Source organism: Manis javanica, chromosome 7 (assembly GCF_040802235.1).
Source record: "Manis javanica isolate MJ-LG chromosome 7, MJ_LKY, whole genome shotgun sequence".
NCBI classification, from domain to species: Eukaryota; Metazoa; Chordata; class Mammalia; order Pholidota; family Manidae; genus Manis; species Manis javanica.
The window spans coordinates 30,109,203-30,125,701 of record NC_133162.1 but is presented as its reverse complement, the minus strand read 5'-3'; the positions used below and the strand labels follow the sequence as shown (position 1 = coordinate 30,125,701).

Below are 16,499 nucleotides of genomic sequence, written 5' to 3'. Positions count from 1 at the left end.
GGAGGGCAGGCACAGCCAGCACCTTTGGCTATTTCCTCTGCATCTCTTCCTGAGGGACTGGCACCTCCCATCTGGAACCTCCTGTGGAGAGGCAAGAGGGGCCTCCTGCAGTCTGGGCCCCCGCAGTCTGGGCCTTCTTACTCTCCTGTAGAAGTGAGGAGGCTTTGATTGTTGCGGGTTGTTTTAAATATTTTCTTTTTGTATTTTTTTGTATTTCACAGGAACTTCAAATAACTCAGCAAGGCTGTACACAGAATAAGACTCAGTAATAATTGCTTGTGCATTGAGTGAAATTAGAACAAAAGAGGGTCATTCATTAATTTGTCTTAGAAATGTTGCCTATGCACCCCTTGGACTAGCTCTTATGTACTGAGCACTTACTATCTACCAGGCTCTTGACACTCATGAGAAGTAGTATCTTTGGGGGGAATGTTCAGAGCCAGCTTGCCACTTAGCTGTGTGACCTTTGGATTAAGCGGTTAATAAAAAGGCTTTGAACAGTGTCTGGCACATGGTAAGAACTTAATAAATGTTAGCTGTGACTGTAATGTCATGGTTATTACTGTAGTTCTCAACATACCCTTGATGGTAGTGACTGTTGCTATAGCTATTTTCCAGATGAGAAAACTAAGGTTTTCAGAGGTTGAATAGCATGCCCAAATCATGCAGGCAAGGGACAGAGCCAGGGTTGCATCTCAGGCCTGGAATCTGAACTTCTGACAGCCTGACTGTACTGCTTATCCTGCTTCAGGCTAGGAGCTGGGCATTCAGATGCCAGCACTAACGAGACCAGGTGCTGCCTTGAGGAACTCACAGCCTGGCATGGAGGCTGACACATGCAGGGGCATCAGCAAGTGAATTTCCGGAGGCATCACATGGGGGAGAGTCAAGCCAGGCTGGGCGGGAGGCAGGGCGGGACTGGCAGCAACAGCGTATTGCATGCAGGACTGGCCGTAGAGTGTTGCCAGCTATGCCTTCCCTCCAGGGCTGGAGGCAGAACTTGTTCTGTGCCTGTCAACTGTGTCGGGGTGGGGTCAGGGGCAGCAGGTCAACCAACCAAGGTGTTCTTCCACCTGCTCCCACCTATGAAGGATGCACACCCATGTAGGATAGGGTCTGGGACAAGCCCTGGGCTGGGAGTAAGAGGATCTGAAACCACTCGTGGATTCCTGCCACTCCCCAGGGTTCCTGAACCTCAGTGTCTTCATCTATAAAAGGAGAGTAATAATAATTGCCATACAGGGTTGTAAGAATTAAGTGAAATGATGTAAAAATAAAAGTCTGTTTATAGCCCTGGCTTTAGTACTTATACAAGTAGTGATAATTACCACCATTTTTGAGCTCCTACTTCATGCTTTACACAGTATTAGGTGATTATACACAGTATCTTGTTTAATCCTCACAAAAGTCCTTCAAGACTTGTTGCTCCCATTTTATGGATATGGAAATTGAGGTCCAAAGGCTTAGCTCTCTGGGGTTACACATGTGAGGTGTGGAGCTGAGAGTCAGACCCAGGTTCTCTTTGATTCCCAAGCCACATCTCTGTGTTCCAAACCTTCTGAGTTCTCTCCCCGATCCCAGCCCCACCTCTCACTAGTAAGTCACTGAACCAGCCAGGAGAGGGTGTGGCTATCAGGGGGCCAGGCTGAGCAAGGCACTCCTGCCAGGCCAGCCACCCAGGCCTGACAGCTGGTGATAGGCAGGGATGGAGGGATGGGCTTTACCTGCCCATGGTCCTCCGATTCTGGTGGGAGCAGCAGGCTCCTCTCCCTGCCAGTCTGGCAAGTAAGTTTTGTTGGCCTATGAGTCACATAGAACGGATGAGTCAGGTTTTTCCCTTCTTGCCCAGAGCAGCTGTGGAGGGGGTGGGGGGTTTTCTTAGGAAATAGGACCTCCCTCTCTCTGCTCTCCCACTGTCCCCCTTGTTTTGGAGCTGTTATTTTTCCATCCACAAGTCTGTGGCTCAGCCCTGGAGGAAGAGTTTTATGTTCCTACAGAAGAGGGTATGTGTGTGCTGGCCATTTGGGCACGCACAAGCAGGCCTTGGCTGGGAAGAGTAGGGAGGGGAATGGCCTCCTTGTTAGTAAAGTGAATAAGAGAGCTAGTCCACAACTGTCTAAGCCCCTGCTCTTGGCCTCTTATTTTGATTTACCCTCTCCTTTCTGTGAAGAGGGGCTTAGCCCATAACCTCCTGACAGTGCAGCTGGGTTTCCCCAGGCCCCAGCTCCCCTCAGCTATCTGCTTTTTGCCTTATGACCAGTCTGGCTACGAGCCTTGAAAAGACCGTCCAGATGGTCAGCCTCAGGCAGGCATGGGGTTCTCCCTGAACACCCCCTTGCCAGGACCTCTTGAAGGCCTAATTAAACAGCTGAAACAGCCAGCCAGGCTAGGCAGCCTAGTTCCAGATCAGTGCTTTTCAATCCTGGTCACATATCAGAATCACCTGGAGAGCTTTTAAACCCCTCTGAAGCTCAGATACCCCAGAGCAATGATATCAGAATTCCTGGGGGTGGGTCCCAGGCAAACATGTTTTCAATATACACCACACAATACTGCCTCTTGGGAGCTTGCCTGCCAGGAGTTGATAGTCAAGTTGCAGGGAAAGCACAGTGTGCAGGGAACACACTTGGGAGGCAGCATGTGACTCAGCTGGTGAGGGATGTTCACACATCACAGGGTCAGGAGAGAGGTATGTGTGGGCCGCAGTGGGAAGAGGGCTTCTGTCCTCATCCTGATGGATGGAGGTCAGGACCAGGCCATGCTTAGGAGGAGACCGGGAGGAGGCTGGCCTGACAGGGCTGGAGATTCACAGGCTGTAGAGGAGGAAGGGGAAAGAATGAGTCAGGTACAGCTGCGTGCAAGGCTTGTGCCTGGCTTTGGAGGAGAATGAACGTGCTCAAATGAGAAGCTTTCTGTTGATCCACAAACTGAATGTTGTGGGTCCTGAGCTGTGCAACATGACAAAGTGTGTGAGCCTTAAAAAGAAGGGGTTCCAGAGCTCAGGGATGTCAGGCCTCTATGTGCACTTCACCCTTGATCAAGACACTTCTCACAGAAACTCCCCGGAGTATTTCAGTGCCCCTGAAGTTCACAGAAGAGCAGCATTTGCATTTGGCAGGTGTCCTTGGAGAGGTTAAATGCTAAGCTCTGGGTCATAGGAAAATGACCCAGGTCTCCTGACTCCCAAGTTCGCCCCACCTAAGACACAGACCTGAAAGAAAGACAGTAACTTTAGGGCTAGCTTATGGGGTGTGGACTGTAAATGAACACTAGGATTGAGAGAAGGTAGAGCACAGCCAGGGTGAGGATTGTGGGGTCTTTTCTGGCTTCAGCCCCAGTGGTCTGGGCATACTTGCTGCTGTGTTTGCTGTGGAGACTGAGGGGTAAGTGCTCTGAGGAAGCAAGAGGTGCCTAGGTTCTCACCCAGGCTGTTAGGTGAGTTAGGTCACTGAGAGGAAGGAGAGTGAGATGGTAAAGAATCTGGAGAAACAGAAGGAAATAGGGCTCTTCAGTCTGGAGAAGAGCAAAATGTCAACCCCGTTGAAAGAAGTTGTGACCTGTTTTGTGTTTTTCCGGAGAGCAGAGCTAATGGCTTCCAGATCAAAGTAATGTTAATAATGACAGTAGTGGCAAAAACAGTTTCAATGACAGCAATAAGTGCCTACCTCTGTAGCAGATATGGCACATGCGCACGTGCATGTGTGTGTGTATGTGCATGTGTGTATCTTCAGATTGAGGAAGCAAGAACCTGGTGAGGCTTAGTGCTAGGGAGACCGCACCTGAGGTGTTAGGTTAGTGCATTTATTATATATAATCTCGATTCAATTAATTAATATATATCTCCAATCCCCCAACCTACCTAAGAAGTGGGCTCTTACTTCTCCCTACTTTCCGGAAGAGGAGACTAGAAAGCCTAAGACATCTACCCAAGGTCGTGTAGCTAATTTATGATGGAGCTGATATTCAAACACAAGTCTGTCTGACTCCAGAGTCTGGTCCTTCAGCCTCTATGTTACTCTGTTCTACTGCCCACTACATAATTAGTACTTAGTGAAGGGGGACTATAAGACTATCATTTTTCTAACCATTTGATCCTTCCAGAAAAAGCAAGGCAGAGTGAGTGCCTCATCTCTGGAAATGCACACAGAGGCTGAATTGCCCCAGCAGGAATGTCACATGGGGTGGGAAGTTGCTCTCCATCACTGAGTCCCACCCAACCATGTGGAATTGGAGTCTCAGGCTGTGTTTCTATCAAGCCTGCAGGAGACCTGGGCACAGTCAGGCCCAGGTGTCCTGGGAGGACCCAGCTCATAGATTTTGTTCTTCCCACGGGGGAGCTGAAAGGTCAGGCAGACTCAAGACCCCTCCGCTCTTCTCCTGATGTGTGTTCTGCTTGCTGTTTTCCCCCTTGGTGTATTCATCTGGGTCAAACTCTTGACATTTTGATATTCTAGTTACAGTTTAGCTTTCACTGGCAGTGAATGGTTTGATAGAATTTACCTCCCACCCCCACCACACACACACGTACACACTCACACACACACTCACATTCAACCCACTTGGGCTGTGGGGTTTGAGACAGGTCACATCACCTCTCAGAGCCTCAGTTTTCTCATCTGTAAAATGCAGGGGCCTAGTCCCCAGGTTCTGCTATACTCCAGGGTACCTTGCTGGCAGACTCTGGAGTTCCTGTTCTATTTATTAGCTGCCATCCTCCCTCTTCTGCCCCAGGAGAAGTGCTGAGCCTGTGCTGTGCAGCTACAGCAGGGAGGCAGGCATCCAATGAGCCCACTTGTCCCTGCCACACTTAACCTCACTTAACGTCTATGCCCTCCTGCACTGTGAGATGGAGACCAAGAACTCACTACAGTAGCACTTTTCAGTTTTCAGAATCACAGCAACTTATGGGGGAAAAAAGGTAGCCTTTAATTATTTTTAATTGCATAATTGGAAAAACTATTATTGACGGTGTGGTTACTAATCAGAGTAGCTACTGTCTTCTCTGTACTCCTAACAGTTCCACGAGGTGGGGGTTACGTCCTCATTATGGTACAGATGGGAACGCTGAGGCTTAGAATGGTGAGGTGCCTGCCTGCGTGCACACAGGTGGTCAGTAGCTGAAGCAGACTGCCTGCCCCCCACCCCGCAACTCCATGTGTCCCTGAAGCCCGTGTGTAAGTGAGCAGCCAGACTGGAGAGACAGGCTGTGCGAATGTGTCTCTTAACTCATACTGATCTGTAATCTAGGTTGCCAGAAAACACATGTGCTCAAGTTCCCTCTAGAGCTACTAACACTGGAACTGTTCACATGAAGGCCAGAACTTTGTTGTATCTGGGAGCAAACACCAGTATGTGATGAAGATGGGGAACATATTCATTACAAGAAAGGAACTGGCTGTATTGTTTTTGTAATTCATTCGCTCTTAAAACAAGAAGTACAGTAATTTCTTAAATACCTGTTGTTTTAACTGCACTTGGGAAGTAAAGTGTTCTCTCCCGGCCAGCCTCAGAATAGGAGCTATTTGTTGTATGGCAGGTTAGATCCCAGAGTAGACCCTGAGGATTTGGGGGTTCTGTTTGTAGCTGAGATCAAATAGGCCAGTTTTCCATCAGGAAATGGGGGGGATTATGGGGGAAGTCAGCTTGGGTCAGTGCCCAGCCCTGGGATGTCACCTTTCACCCTGCCTGACCACATACAGCCAGAGGCCCCTGGGCTCCCACAGAGCAGAGTGCAGACCAAAGGTCCTCCTCCCTGTGAGCACACCCCAACAAATATGTCTGTTGTATGTGACACAGGGAAAGCATGCACTGTCTCTGCAGTTTTGTGTGCCCCCTTGTCCACAGCCCCCTAAGCAGGGGGCCTCTACTAGGTTTGTTTTTCTTGGCTACACTAGTTGCCGTGTCTCTCTAGTTGCCAAGAAGGGTCCAGGGCCTCACTGGACATGGTTTCTGACATCCAGCCCTTCATCCTCCAGCGAGTTTCCTCACTGTACACCTTGGGACTGGTGTCACTCCTGGACTCCCATCCTGCCACCCTCTCTCTTCCTAACAGGGATTTCTTCCAAGCAGCTCCACCTGCTCCCCCATCTCTAATCTTGCTCTCCCCTTTCCAGCTACTCCCACTTTTCCTAAACTGCCTGCTCACTTTATTCACTCACTCATTGGGCAGACCGTTATTGAGACCTGCTGCCTGCCAAACTCTGGGCCTGTCCTGGGATCCCAAGGATGAACTGGAGGTGGTCCCAGTCTCAGGAGGACAAACAAAATCATTGCAGAGAACTGCAGTTGCCCTGGGCTGGGTGCCACCACAGAGCTGAGTGCAAGGCTCCCAGAGGAGCCTTGATTCCTTCAGCTCTGCCCAGGACTCATCAGACATGCCCCAGGAGGGGACAGAGTTTAGGAAGCCTGGCTTGTCACTTAGCAACTGGCTCCACCATTTGCCCTCCCTGGGCAGAGGGAGTGAATGGGGAAGAAGGGCCCAGGCAGGGGAGGTCCCTGCTGAGCAGAGCTGGGCCAGCACTTTCCCTTTGAAGGTTACCCAGGCTCTGAGGGTCATCCTCAGCTAAGTCTAACTATAAATACCGTGCTTCCTGAAGGGATTACCTGGGCTCTGCTTCCCCTAGCTGCACCCTCCCCAGCCTGGCCAATCTTCTGGGACTTGCTGCTATCCTACCTCTTATCCTGCCACGTCTCTCCAGCCCCCTGCTTCCCAGCTGTGACTACCAGGGTGGCAGGGGAAGAAGAGAGACTGGAGGCTGCATCCTGGCCAGGGGACCCTTGCAGCCCAGGCTGTTGGGATGGGGAAATCCCTGTCCCTGCCTTCTCCTGTCTGGAGCCTCGTCTCACACCAGCCAGAGCAAGCCTAGTCTTGTCACATAATCAGTACTTCTGGGGAGTACAGTGTTGGCCCCATCCCTGGAGTAGGGGCTTGGGGATGCAGCTTGGTAACCGAGTGTGGAAATAGGGCTTGGGGATTGCTGCAGGTATAAATAGGGCTGTCTCCTGGCTTGGGTGGACCGACTGTCCTGGGAAATCTCTGCTTCCCTTGGCTAGCCTCAGTCTTGGTGTCGCATCCCAGTGGCTCAGTTGTAGCAGTCCCCAGAGCCACACTAAGGATCTCGTGGGGTCTGGAGTCAAGAAGTGAAGGGACTGTCTGACTTCTTCCTCATGCAGACCTTCCTCCTCATCCCTCTGCCTGCCCACTGCTGCCTTCAGCTGCAATTCCTCTAACATGCTCCCCACCCTGCTCACTGTAGTTCTGTTTTCAATGCAACAGACACTTGCTGAGAACTTGCATTGGGCCAGGCATACTGTGAGGCCCTGGGATATTCAGAGAGAAGCAGCCAGGGCCTATTGTCCTTTCATGGCTTCTTGAGAACTACCCCTTTAGTGTAGTCATTCTGAATTAAGCAGGATAAATCAGGTGGTGGGAGTGCACACACTCATGCATGCACACTTATAGGTGCATACCATCTCTAGGCATTGGAAAGGGTCTTTAGTGTTTTTTCCCCCACTCTTCAGGGCCCTCCCCTGGGGTAGCATTGCCAGACATCATTTATTATTGAGGCCAAACCACAGCATCCACCATCATTATCCTCCCCGACCCAAACACCGTGCCTTCTTGCTGTCTTCCCTCTTTCCTCTCCAAATCTGCTCTCAACGGCACCTTTGGAGGTGAGCCATTGAACTAACTAATATCAAGGCGTGGATGAGCGTGCCATTTCCACTTATGTTTTGCTGTTTACAAGTGTAGTTCTTCCATTGGTACCCAGCCCAGCCCCCATGACTCTGAGTCAGAGGGTCTGACGGCCCTGTAGGACTCTGCCTTCTTAACCAGCACCTTGGAGACCATGACACAGAGGGGCTGCAGACAACCCTTCCAGACCCAGCTTTTGCCTCTGAACTCAGAAACAGCCATTCTCTTCTCTGTCACAGTGTCTTTTGCTATTCTCTGCCCACCATAATCACAGAAACCCACAATTTTTGTGGGTGTTTTGTACCTCTTCATGCAGGTGTGTGCCTTGACTGCAGAATAATCTTTTGTTGTTTTTAAAATTTCTCTGCTGTTAGCTTCATTAAGGAGGACCATTTCTATTACTCTGTATTTGACCTCGAGCTTATCTAGGACAGGTGGAGACATAATAGAAGTCACTAAATGCTCTTGCTGCTGAACCCAGCAGTGCCTGCCCTGGCCCTGGACAGAGTCACCCAGAGCTTCCAGCAACTGAAATCCTAGGGACTGTGGGCCTTGGACTCTCTACCTTCAACCTCCCTCACCCCACTTGTCAAACTCTTCCTAATTTGCTATGGCTGATCCCTGGAACTTTATGTAACCTTTTTGCTTGTTAACAGCTTTCATTGTTGCTTGCTACTAAGTTATGAATGCTTCTTGTAGAAAACTTGGAAAATATAAGCAAAAAAAAAAAATCACTGGTAACTGCAGCATTTTGCTGTAAATCCTTCCAGTCTTTTTAATGTATATAGTTTTGCATACTTTTGTAGAAACAGAAGCTGGAGCACAGAGCACTTAATGTTCTGTGACCTTTTCTCAGAGTATCGTGGACATTGGTCATGTTACTCAGCATCCTTTCACCCTACCAAGTATGAATGCGTGGGGCTGCCAGAAATGCACAGACTTTAGTTAGCCTTTCTCTTGGTGGAGTGCATTTAGTTCGCTTCAAGCTTTCCCCTGTTTAAAACTGTGCTAAGTTAAACAGCTTTGTAGATAAACCTTCACCACACCCTTGTGATGATTTTCTTAGAATATTCTTAGAAACCAAACAGCTGAGCCAAAGAGATGCACATTTTTAAGTTTTTTAGTACCATACCAAGTGCGCTCCAGAAAGTTTGTACCAATTTGTATAGCATATGAGAGTGTGCACACCCTTTTCACTGCCCAATATTTGGGGCTCAACAGCTATAAAACCCCGTTGTTTTTTTTTAAAGTAAATTTAAAATACTCATCAGTTTGCTTTTATATTTGGATTAAAAGCTTCCTTTTCTGTTTTTGTCTATATCTGTGCCTAAGATTATAAGCATCAGTGTGTAGGGATCCAGACATTCTGGCATGTCTCTTAGTACTTGCCTACCTTGGGTCTGGAGAACCTTGCTGGATAGCGCTATGCTGTATTGGACTCACTGATGAAGGGAGCCCTCAACTGGCCCAGAGGTGCTGCGGCTGCCCCCTGCTGGCTGCGAGGTGGCATGACGGCTGAGAAGGCAACAGTTGGCCTAATGCTGCTCCTTTCTTACACCAACCCTCCTCTTTCCAGACCCCACCACTGCCCCATTCTAATATTTTCTAGTATTTTCAGCCTGAAAGGATCAGAGTACAGGGTGAGGAGTTAAGACGTTGGTCATGTTACTCAGCATCCTTTCACTCTACCAAGTATGAATGCGTGGGGCTGCCACAAATGCGCAGACTTTAGTTAGCCTTTCTCTTGGTGGAGTGCATTTAGTTTGCTTCAAGCTTTCCCCTGTTTAAAACTGTGACTCCAGATGCTGTTAATACTTGTTGAGGCTCACTTGCACTTTGTCCATCCATGGGTGAGAATCGTGTCTATGACAGCAAAGTGTGCTGCTATGTGGAGAGGAGGGGACTCTGAAGGTGAGGCATGCAAACACAGCATCCTCAGGTATGCGTGGCCTCCTGAGGTGATGACTTTGAAAGGTGACTGCAGGGCTACATTTATTTTAGAGTTATACATGGTTACACCTTAGGGTCAATAGTCCAGCAACCTCATTTATCAGGAACCTACCCAAAGCCTGGCTATTTGTGGGGTGGAGGTGGGGAAGTCATTGAGCAGGAACAGCAGATGTCCCAAAGTTGAGTTACTTTCTTCTTTAGGAAGCCTCTTTCTCAGAACCGGATGCTCTCGATTTCAACAGTGCTGACAAGTTTCCTGAACCCTTAGCTAACTGTCAGAAGCCTGTTAACTGGACATGACCTCCCCCTGTAGGAGCAGCAGGTAGACGGAGACCAGTAAGAAGTGACATCTGCCAAAGAGGAAGAAACAATAGAAATCAGCTCAAGAACTTGAAAAGCCCCAAAGACCAACTAGGTCACTGAGAGGAGAAGCAGAAGTCTCCACCCTGGAGGTCCTCGAGGGTCTCACTGCGCAGCTATCAATCTGGATGGATCAGAGCACTTGGTAGGGAGTCATCAATGCTAAAGGACCCAAGAAAGGAGTCAAATCGTGAAGAGGGCTACTGCTTTGTTCTAGGCAAAAACACCTCTGGGCCCAGCTTCCACAAAATACATGCCAACAGAACTGTGATTTTCTGTTTCTCCAATGTCTCCTTTTTTGCCTTTCCCACATAAGCCTGTGAGTGATATGGTTTTTATTTTTATGGCATTCTGTTTCACATTTTCCTACATGGAGAACCTCTAGTCCCAATGCCATTTATCAATAATCCATTATAAAGAAAAATCTCCTGTGTTTCTCCCCCACTGCTCACAAAGGGTACTTCTGACACCAGTTGTGTGGGTGTTTTCCCCACACCAAGCAATTCTTCAATTCTCCGTGGACACCAACAGGTCTCCTACAGTTCTGTTCAATTCTGATACTAACAGGAGTTAGCACGGATCCCACCGGTTAAAAGCTCAATCCTTCAAGACTGCTCCCCACTTCAGATGACAACCGCAAAGTTCCAGTAGTTCCTCAGGCTACCCATGACTTCTGTCCAGCTTAGCTACAGATCAGAAGTTCCCGTGATCCCCTCCACAGGTTTGATAATTTGCTAGATCAGCCCAGACTCAGGAAAACAGTTTACTTACTATTGCCAATTTATTACAAAGGGTATTTTAAAGGAAACAAGTGAACAGCCAGATAAAGAGATACATAGGGTGAGGTCTGGAAGGGTGTGGGAGCTTCTGTCCCCAGACTTGGGGTGTGCCAGACTCCTGGCATGTGGATGTATTCACCAACCTGGAAGCTCTCCAAACCCCACACTTCTGGATTTTTGTGGAAGCTTCATCACGTAGGCTTGATCAATTATTAACTCAATTTACAGCTCCTCTCCCCACTTCAGAGAATGGGAGGCAGAACTGAAAGTTTCAAGCTTATCATGGCTTGATCTTTCTGGTGGCCAGCCACTGTTCAGGAGCCCACCAAGAGTCCCCTCATTAGAACAAAAGACACTTGTGTCACCCAGGCAATTCCAAGAGATTTAGGAGCTCTGTATCAGACATCCCTCCCACTCAGGAAATTACAAGGGTTCTAGGGTCTCTGTGTCAGGGACTGGCTCAAAGACCAATACTAGCAGGAACCGGGGCAGAGAGAAGATATATTTATTATTTCTTGTCTGTTATATGTACGCACACACACACACACACACCATCTGCAATGCTCTTTCTCATTTTAAATTCATTTCTGTATATGCCTGGGTCAGAGTCTGGGCTCCTCATTCTCTTCCATTGGCCCATTTGTCTGTCCTCGTTCCAGTACTACACTCACTACAGCTTCATAATTAGTGGTGATAATGGTAGTGCAACTTCCTCCACCTTATTCTTCTCCAAGAGTATCTGTGTTCTTTTTATAAACTTTAAAATCAGCTTACCAAGTTCCATGGAAAAAACAAAAAACAACAACAAACCTCCCAGTTAGGAATTTTATTGGAATTGCATTATATTTATAAATCAGTTTAGAAGGAAATGCTTATCTTTATGATCTCTGAATAATGCTTCATCCCCATTTTCCTATTCCTGGAAATTCTGATTAAAAATGTTAGACAAGATGAATTTTAATTATTCTGTTTTTCATTAAGTCCTATATGGTTCTTTTAATTTCTGCTTGGTCATTCTTTATAATCTCTTTTTCCCTGTTCACATTTTTAAGGCTTTCATTTCTCAAACTTAGTATTTCATAATCTGTGTCTGATAAATCCCAGACTTTGTGAGTCTGATTCTCCTGTCTGCTGTTTTTGCTGGCTGTGGCTCATATTGCCTAGTTTCCTCCTATGCTGTGATTTTTTAAAAAAACAAAAAAACTATGAACTTATTGTTTATTTTCCTTGGAACTTTGTTTTGGGAATTCTTTGAGGCCTGGTTTGAAGTTGTTTTCCTACAAGGAGGATTTGCATTTCTTTCTTCTGCCCAGGGGCACTTTAAGTTGAACGTCTGGCTTTAAAAGAGTTTTCAGCCTGCAGAGGTAGTGGTAAACCCACAGGAGGCCATTTGTGGACTTAGTCTCACTTGAGGTGGAAAGCTCACTCTGTCACTTACTGAGTGGCTTTAGGCAAGTCATTTAGTCTCTCTGTCCCATCATCTGTGAAATAGTGATAATAACACATAGCACCTAAGGCTACTGCAAGGATGATGTATGTAAATGCGCTCGGATGGTGTTCTTTCGCACAGTGGGTAGGCAGTGAATGTCATTCTCTTCCCCTGAGGACGCCTGTCTCATGCCCCAGTCAGAGGGGCATCTGGTGGCAGTCTGCCAGCTTTAATTACACCTCTCACCTGTTGGATCTGAGCTACAGTGGGAGCTGAGCACTTAGTCCTCATTCCTGGGGATCATTCTGCCTTAAGCTTTGAGGTAACTTAGCCTCCTAAGCCTTTGAAAGATGCCTCTGCCCTCAATCTTGACCGTGGTCTGGAGCTGTCTTGGAGGTTACTTGGGGCTAGGTAACAAGAAAAATGACGTTTAACAGAATTGTTTTCTTCTTCAGATGCTGTAGGAATTTTTTTGACTGGTTGGTTATGGTTTTCTAAAAAAATATTCTTTGTAACTGTATGGTGGAACATTAACACAGGTTACAATTGTTTATCATTTTTAATCATGGAAATATATATTGATAATAACGAAAGTGTAAAATAAAGTATATTGGTGTGAAATTTTTTTAATCCTTTCTGTATTAAGGAATATAAGAAGTAAATTTAATAATAGGAACTCAACTATATTGAGAAAAATGGGGAAAAGGAAATATATCTAGGTGCCAACAGTGTTTATTTCTGAATGATGGAATCCTTGAGTAATTTTTACCCCCAGTGGTAGCATGGTATGGACAGCGAGCAGAGGGTGGCCGTGGGAGTCAGAAAGTCTTGCATTAAATTGGTACCTATGTCACCTTAGGCCAGTGACAAATGCTCTTAGATTCCCTGTCTGTTGTGTTTTGAGGATCAAATAATAATAAAACTTAACAGCATCAGTAACCCCAAGACAGTGTATACTTCTCTGACAAAACTAGTTTATATGTGCAGATTAGGTGTGTGCAGTGTCCAAACTCTCCCGTGATTCCAAGAAAGGGCCTGGAAATTTAAATACTTCATAGTCACTGCAGCCAGGGTTTGGGGTACAGGAGGCTGGGGGAGGGTGGGCTACAGCCCTGGCTTTAGAGATGCTGAGCCTCACCCTTTTGCCCTGCCCAGGACGCAATGAGCCCCTGAGGAAGGAGCGTCTGAAGTGGAAGAGTGACTACCCCATGACTGACGGGCAGCTGCGGAGCAAACGGGATGAGTTCTGGGACACAGCACCCGCTTTTGAGGGCCGCAAGGAGATCTGGGACGCCCTCAAGGCTGCCGCCTATGCAGCGGAGGCCAACGACCATGAGCTGGCTCAGGCCATCCTAGACGGAGCCAGCATCACCCTGCCTCATGGTGAGTGGGCAGGCCAGGGCTTTCTCCCACTGGAGCAAGGGGACCATCAGCACTGTTCAGGCTGGAGGAGAGCCAGTGGCATCAGGAGTTTCTATCCAAGTTGGTGTGGGGATGGTGTATGTATGGCTATTCACTTGTTCATTCAAACAACCCTTACCAAGCATGATGGATCAGGAGTGGGGACCCAAAGAAAAACGAGACATAGTCCCTGCTTGCCTAATGAGGAGGTGGAAAGGCATCAGCAAACCTCACAGCTGTGCAATGAGAGCAAATTGAAGACTTACTCAGGGTGCTTTGGCATCCCAGAACATCTGAGGTACCAACCTTCTGTTGGGTTTACTATGTGCTGGGCACTGAGCTAGAAGCTTCTACTGCATTATTTCATTTAGGATCATCACAGCCTTATGGGGCCATGTGAAGGAGAGGATAACAGTGGAACTCCAGAGTCACAGACCTGGGTTTTAACACCAGTGTCTGTTTCCTGCCTGTGTGACCTTGAGCAAGAAGCTTCTTGAATTTAAAGCCTCAGTGACTTACAACTGTAAAGCAGTGGTACCTACATCATAGGATGGCTGTTAGGATTCAACAGGATACATGTAACATCATTTAGTCCAGTCTCAGCACTTAGTAAATGCTCAAGGCACAGTAAATATATTACTACATTCAAAACCTTGCAAATAAGGAAATTGAGGCCCACTAGGGTATAAGCCGTGAAGAGCAGGACCTGTGCTGTTTCATGCACACTTGTAACCCCAGCACCCAGCACATATGCTCAGGAAAGGGTTGTTGAAAGAACAAATGGAAAGCTAGGGACTTTGCTGGGGTTGAACAAGCTACTACCTAGTAGAGCCAGAATGCCAGCCTAGGTCTTCCTGATTCTATCTTGAGCTCCTCCCAGCTGTCCCAGGGAGACATTACTGTAGGGTGCATTTAGGGACTGTGAGGTGGCCCTGACCCAAGTATTAGTCTGCTTCTGCTTGGGCTGCTATAACAAATACCATAGATCAGATGGCTTATTAAACAACATAAATTTATCCTCACAGTTCTGGAGGCTGGGAAGCCCTAGATTAAAGTGCCAGCTAATTAGATTTTTGGTGGGCACTGTCTTCTTGGCTTGTAGATGGCTGCCTGCTCTCTCTGTCTCACATGGTAGGGAGAGAGCTCTCTGGTGTTTGTTTTTTTAAGGACACTAATCCTGTTGTATCAGGGCCCCATCCCCACAACCTCATTTAACTTTAATTACTCCCAGGTGGGCCCCTATTTTAAATACAGTGACATTGGAGGTTAGGGCTTCAACAAATTATTTTAGGGGGTGGCACAATTCAGTCCTTAACAGTGGATCCACAGGCCAACTCAGACTGCCCTGCCCTTCCCACAGGGACCCTCTGTGAATGCTATGATGAGCTGGGCAATTGCTACCAGCTGCCCATCTACTGCCTGTCTCCGCCCGTGAACCTGCTGCTGGAGCACACTGAGGAGGAGAGCCTGGAGCCCCCTGAGCCGACGCCCAGTATGCGCCGGGAGTTCCCCCTGAAGGTGCGCCTGTCCACAGGCAGGGACGTGAGGCTTGACGCCAGCCTGCCTGACACAGTGGGGCAGCTTAAGAGGCAGCTGCACGCCCAGGAGGGCATCGAGCCGTCCTGGCAGCGATGGTTCTTCTCTGGGAAGCTGCTCACAGACCGCACTCGGCTCCAGGAAACCAAGATCCAGAAAGATTTTGTCATCCAGGTCATCATCAACCAGCCCCCACCACCCCAGGACTGATGAGCCCGTGGACTCCTGGGAGGAAAGGCCAGGGAGGGCCTCTGTGGGACTGAGAGGCCTCCAGCTGGAGCACTAGGTCCCCCACCCTGCTGCTGCCTTTGAATGCTGTTATTTTCTTCAGGGGCGCCTCCTCCCTGCCCTATGGCTGCTGGGCGAACTGTGAAGGGACCCTGCCTCCCAGGGGCACCAGGGGCCACAAGTGCCTGGCACCCAGGAAGCAATGCTGCTGCACACCAGCCTTGCCAGCTTTATCAGAGTAAAGGCGCACTGGAGCCTCCACCCTGCCTCTCTCCATCAGCAGGCTGGAGCCACGAGGGCAGCCCAGAGGCCCCGGAGCCCAGATCTGTCATCTGGTGCTGCTGGGTGTGCTCACTCTGGTTTTCTGCTCAGGGTCTGAAGCAGCTGCTGTTCCTGTCCCTGCCTCCACCCCCTGACTCTGCCTTGGGCACATGGCCAGTCCCCTGGAGGAGAGGGGACTGCTCGTGAGCCCTCAGGGTGGGGAGCCTGAGGCTGGCCTCTGCCTCCCCCTGCCCCCAGCACAATTGGCAGAGATGAGGCGGGTGGCTGGATGGCTGGGCTGCTGTGGCAGGCGTCTGCACAGGGCCATCTCTGGGCTGTAACCCAAGAAGCAGGGGTCTGCAGCCTGGTCATGGCCCCATAGCAGATCCCTGTGTACAAACATATCTGCATATTTATCAATAAAGCCTTTTGCTCCTTCCTTCTCTCTTGCCTGGCTTTGGCTCTGGATCCTCCTACAGCTCTGTGGAGCCCAGGCCTCAGTTCTGGTGTGGGAATAAATGGGTGTAAGGCCTTCCCAGCTGCTCTGGGTGCAGCAGGGAGTATAGTGAAGGGAGCCTTGAACTGCTAGTGTGTATAGGTCCTGGGGAACAGCCACTCAACCTATAAACCCACTTGGCTTACCCTCCAAGTGGTGGTGATGCTGCCTGCCCTGCTTCTTCCTCCAGTTGTTGGGAGGATAAAGGTAACAGCTGTGGCTGTGCTTGAAAGCAAAGGTGACATCTCGGGAAGGAGCGTTAGTTACCTGGCAGTCTGCTTCTGCAGCAGGAGAGTGCTGGCTTGCCGCCCCAGTCCCTGAGCTGGGCCCTCAGGAATGAGGAATGTATAGAAGTCCTGGACA

At 48.7% G+C, this 16,499-nt stretch overlaps 1 protein-coding gene across 1 annotated transcript in view; it reads left to right on the top strand.

Annotated features, from left to right (window-relative positions):
- UBTD1 (ubiquitin domain containing 1) overlaps nucleotides 1–16,078 on the top strand; it is a 48,250-nt gene extending 32,172 nt beyond the window's left edge. The window contains exons 2-3 of the mRNA XM_017664823.3: nucleotides 13,370–13,597; nucleotides 14,976–16,078. Coding sequence (XP_017520312.1) covers nucleotides 13,370–13,597; nucleotides 14,976–15,361 — 614 coding nt within the window. The 3' untranslated portion in view covers nucleotides 15,362–16,078. The remainder of the gene's footprint in view (nucleotides 1–13,369; nucleotides 13,598–14,975) is intronic.
- The last annotated feature ends 421 nt before the right edge of the window (nucleotides 16,079–16,499 follow it).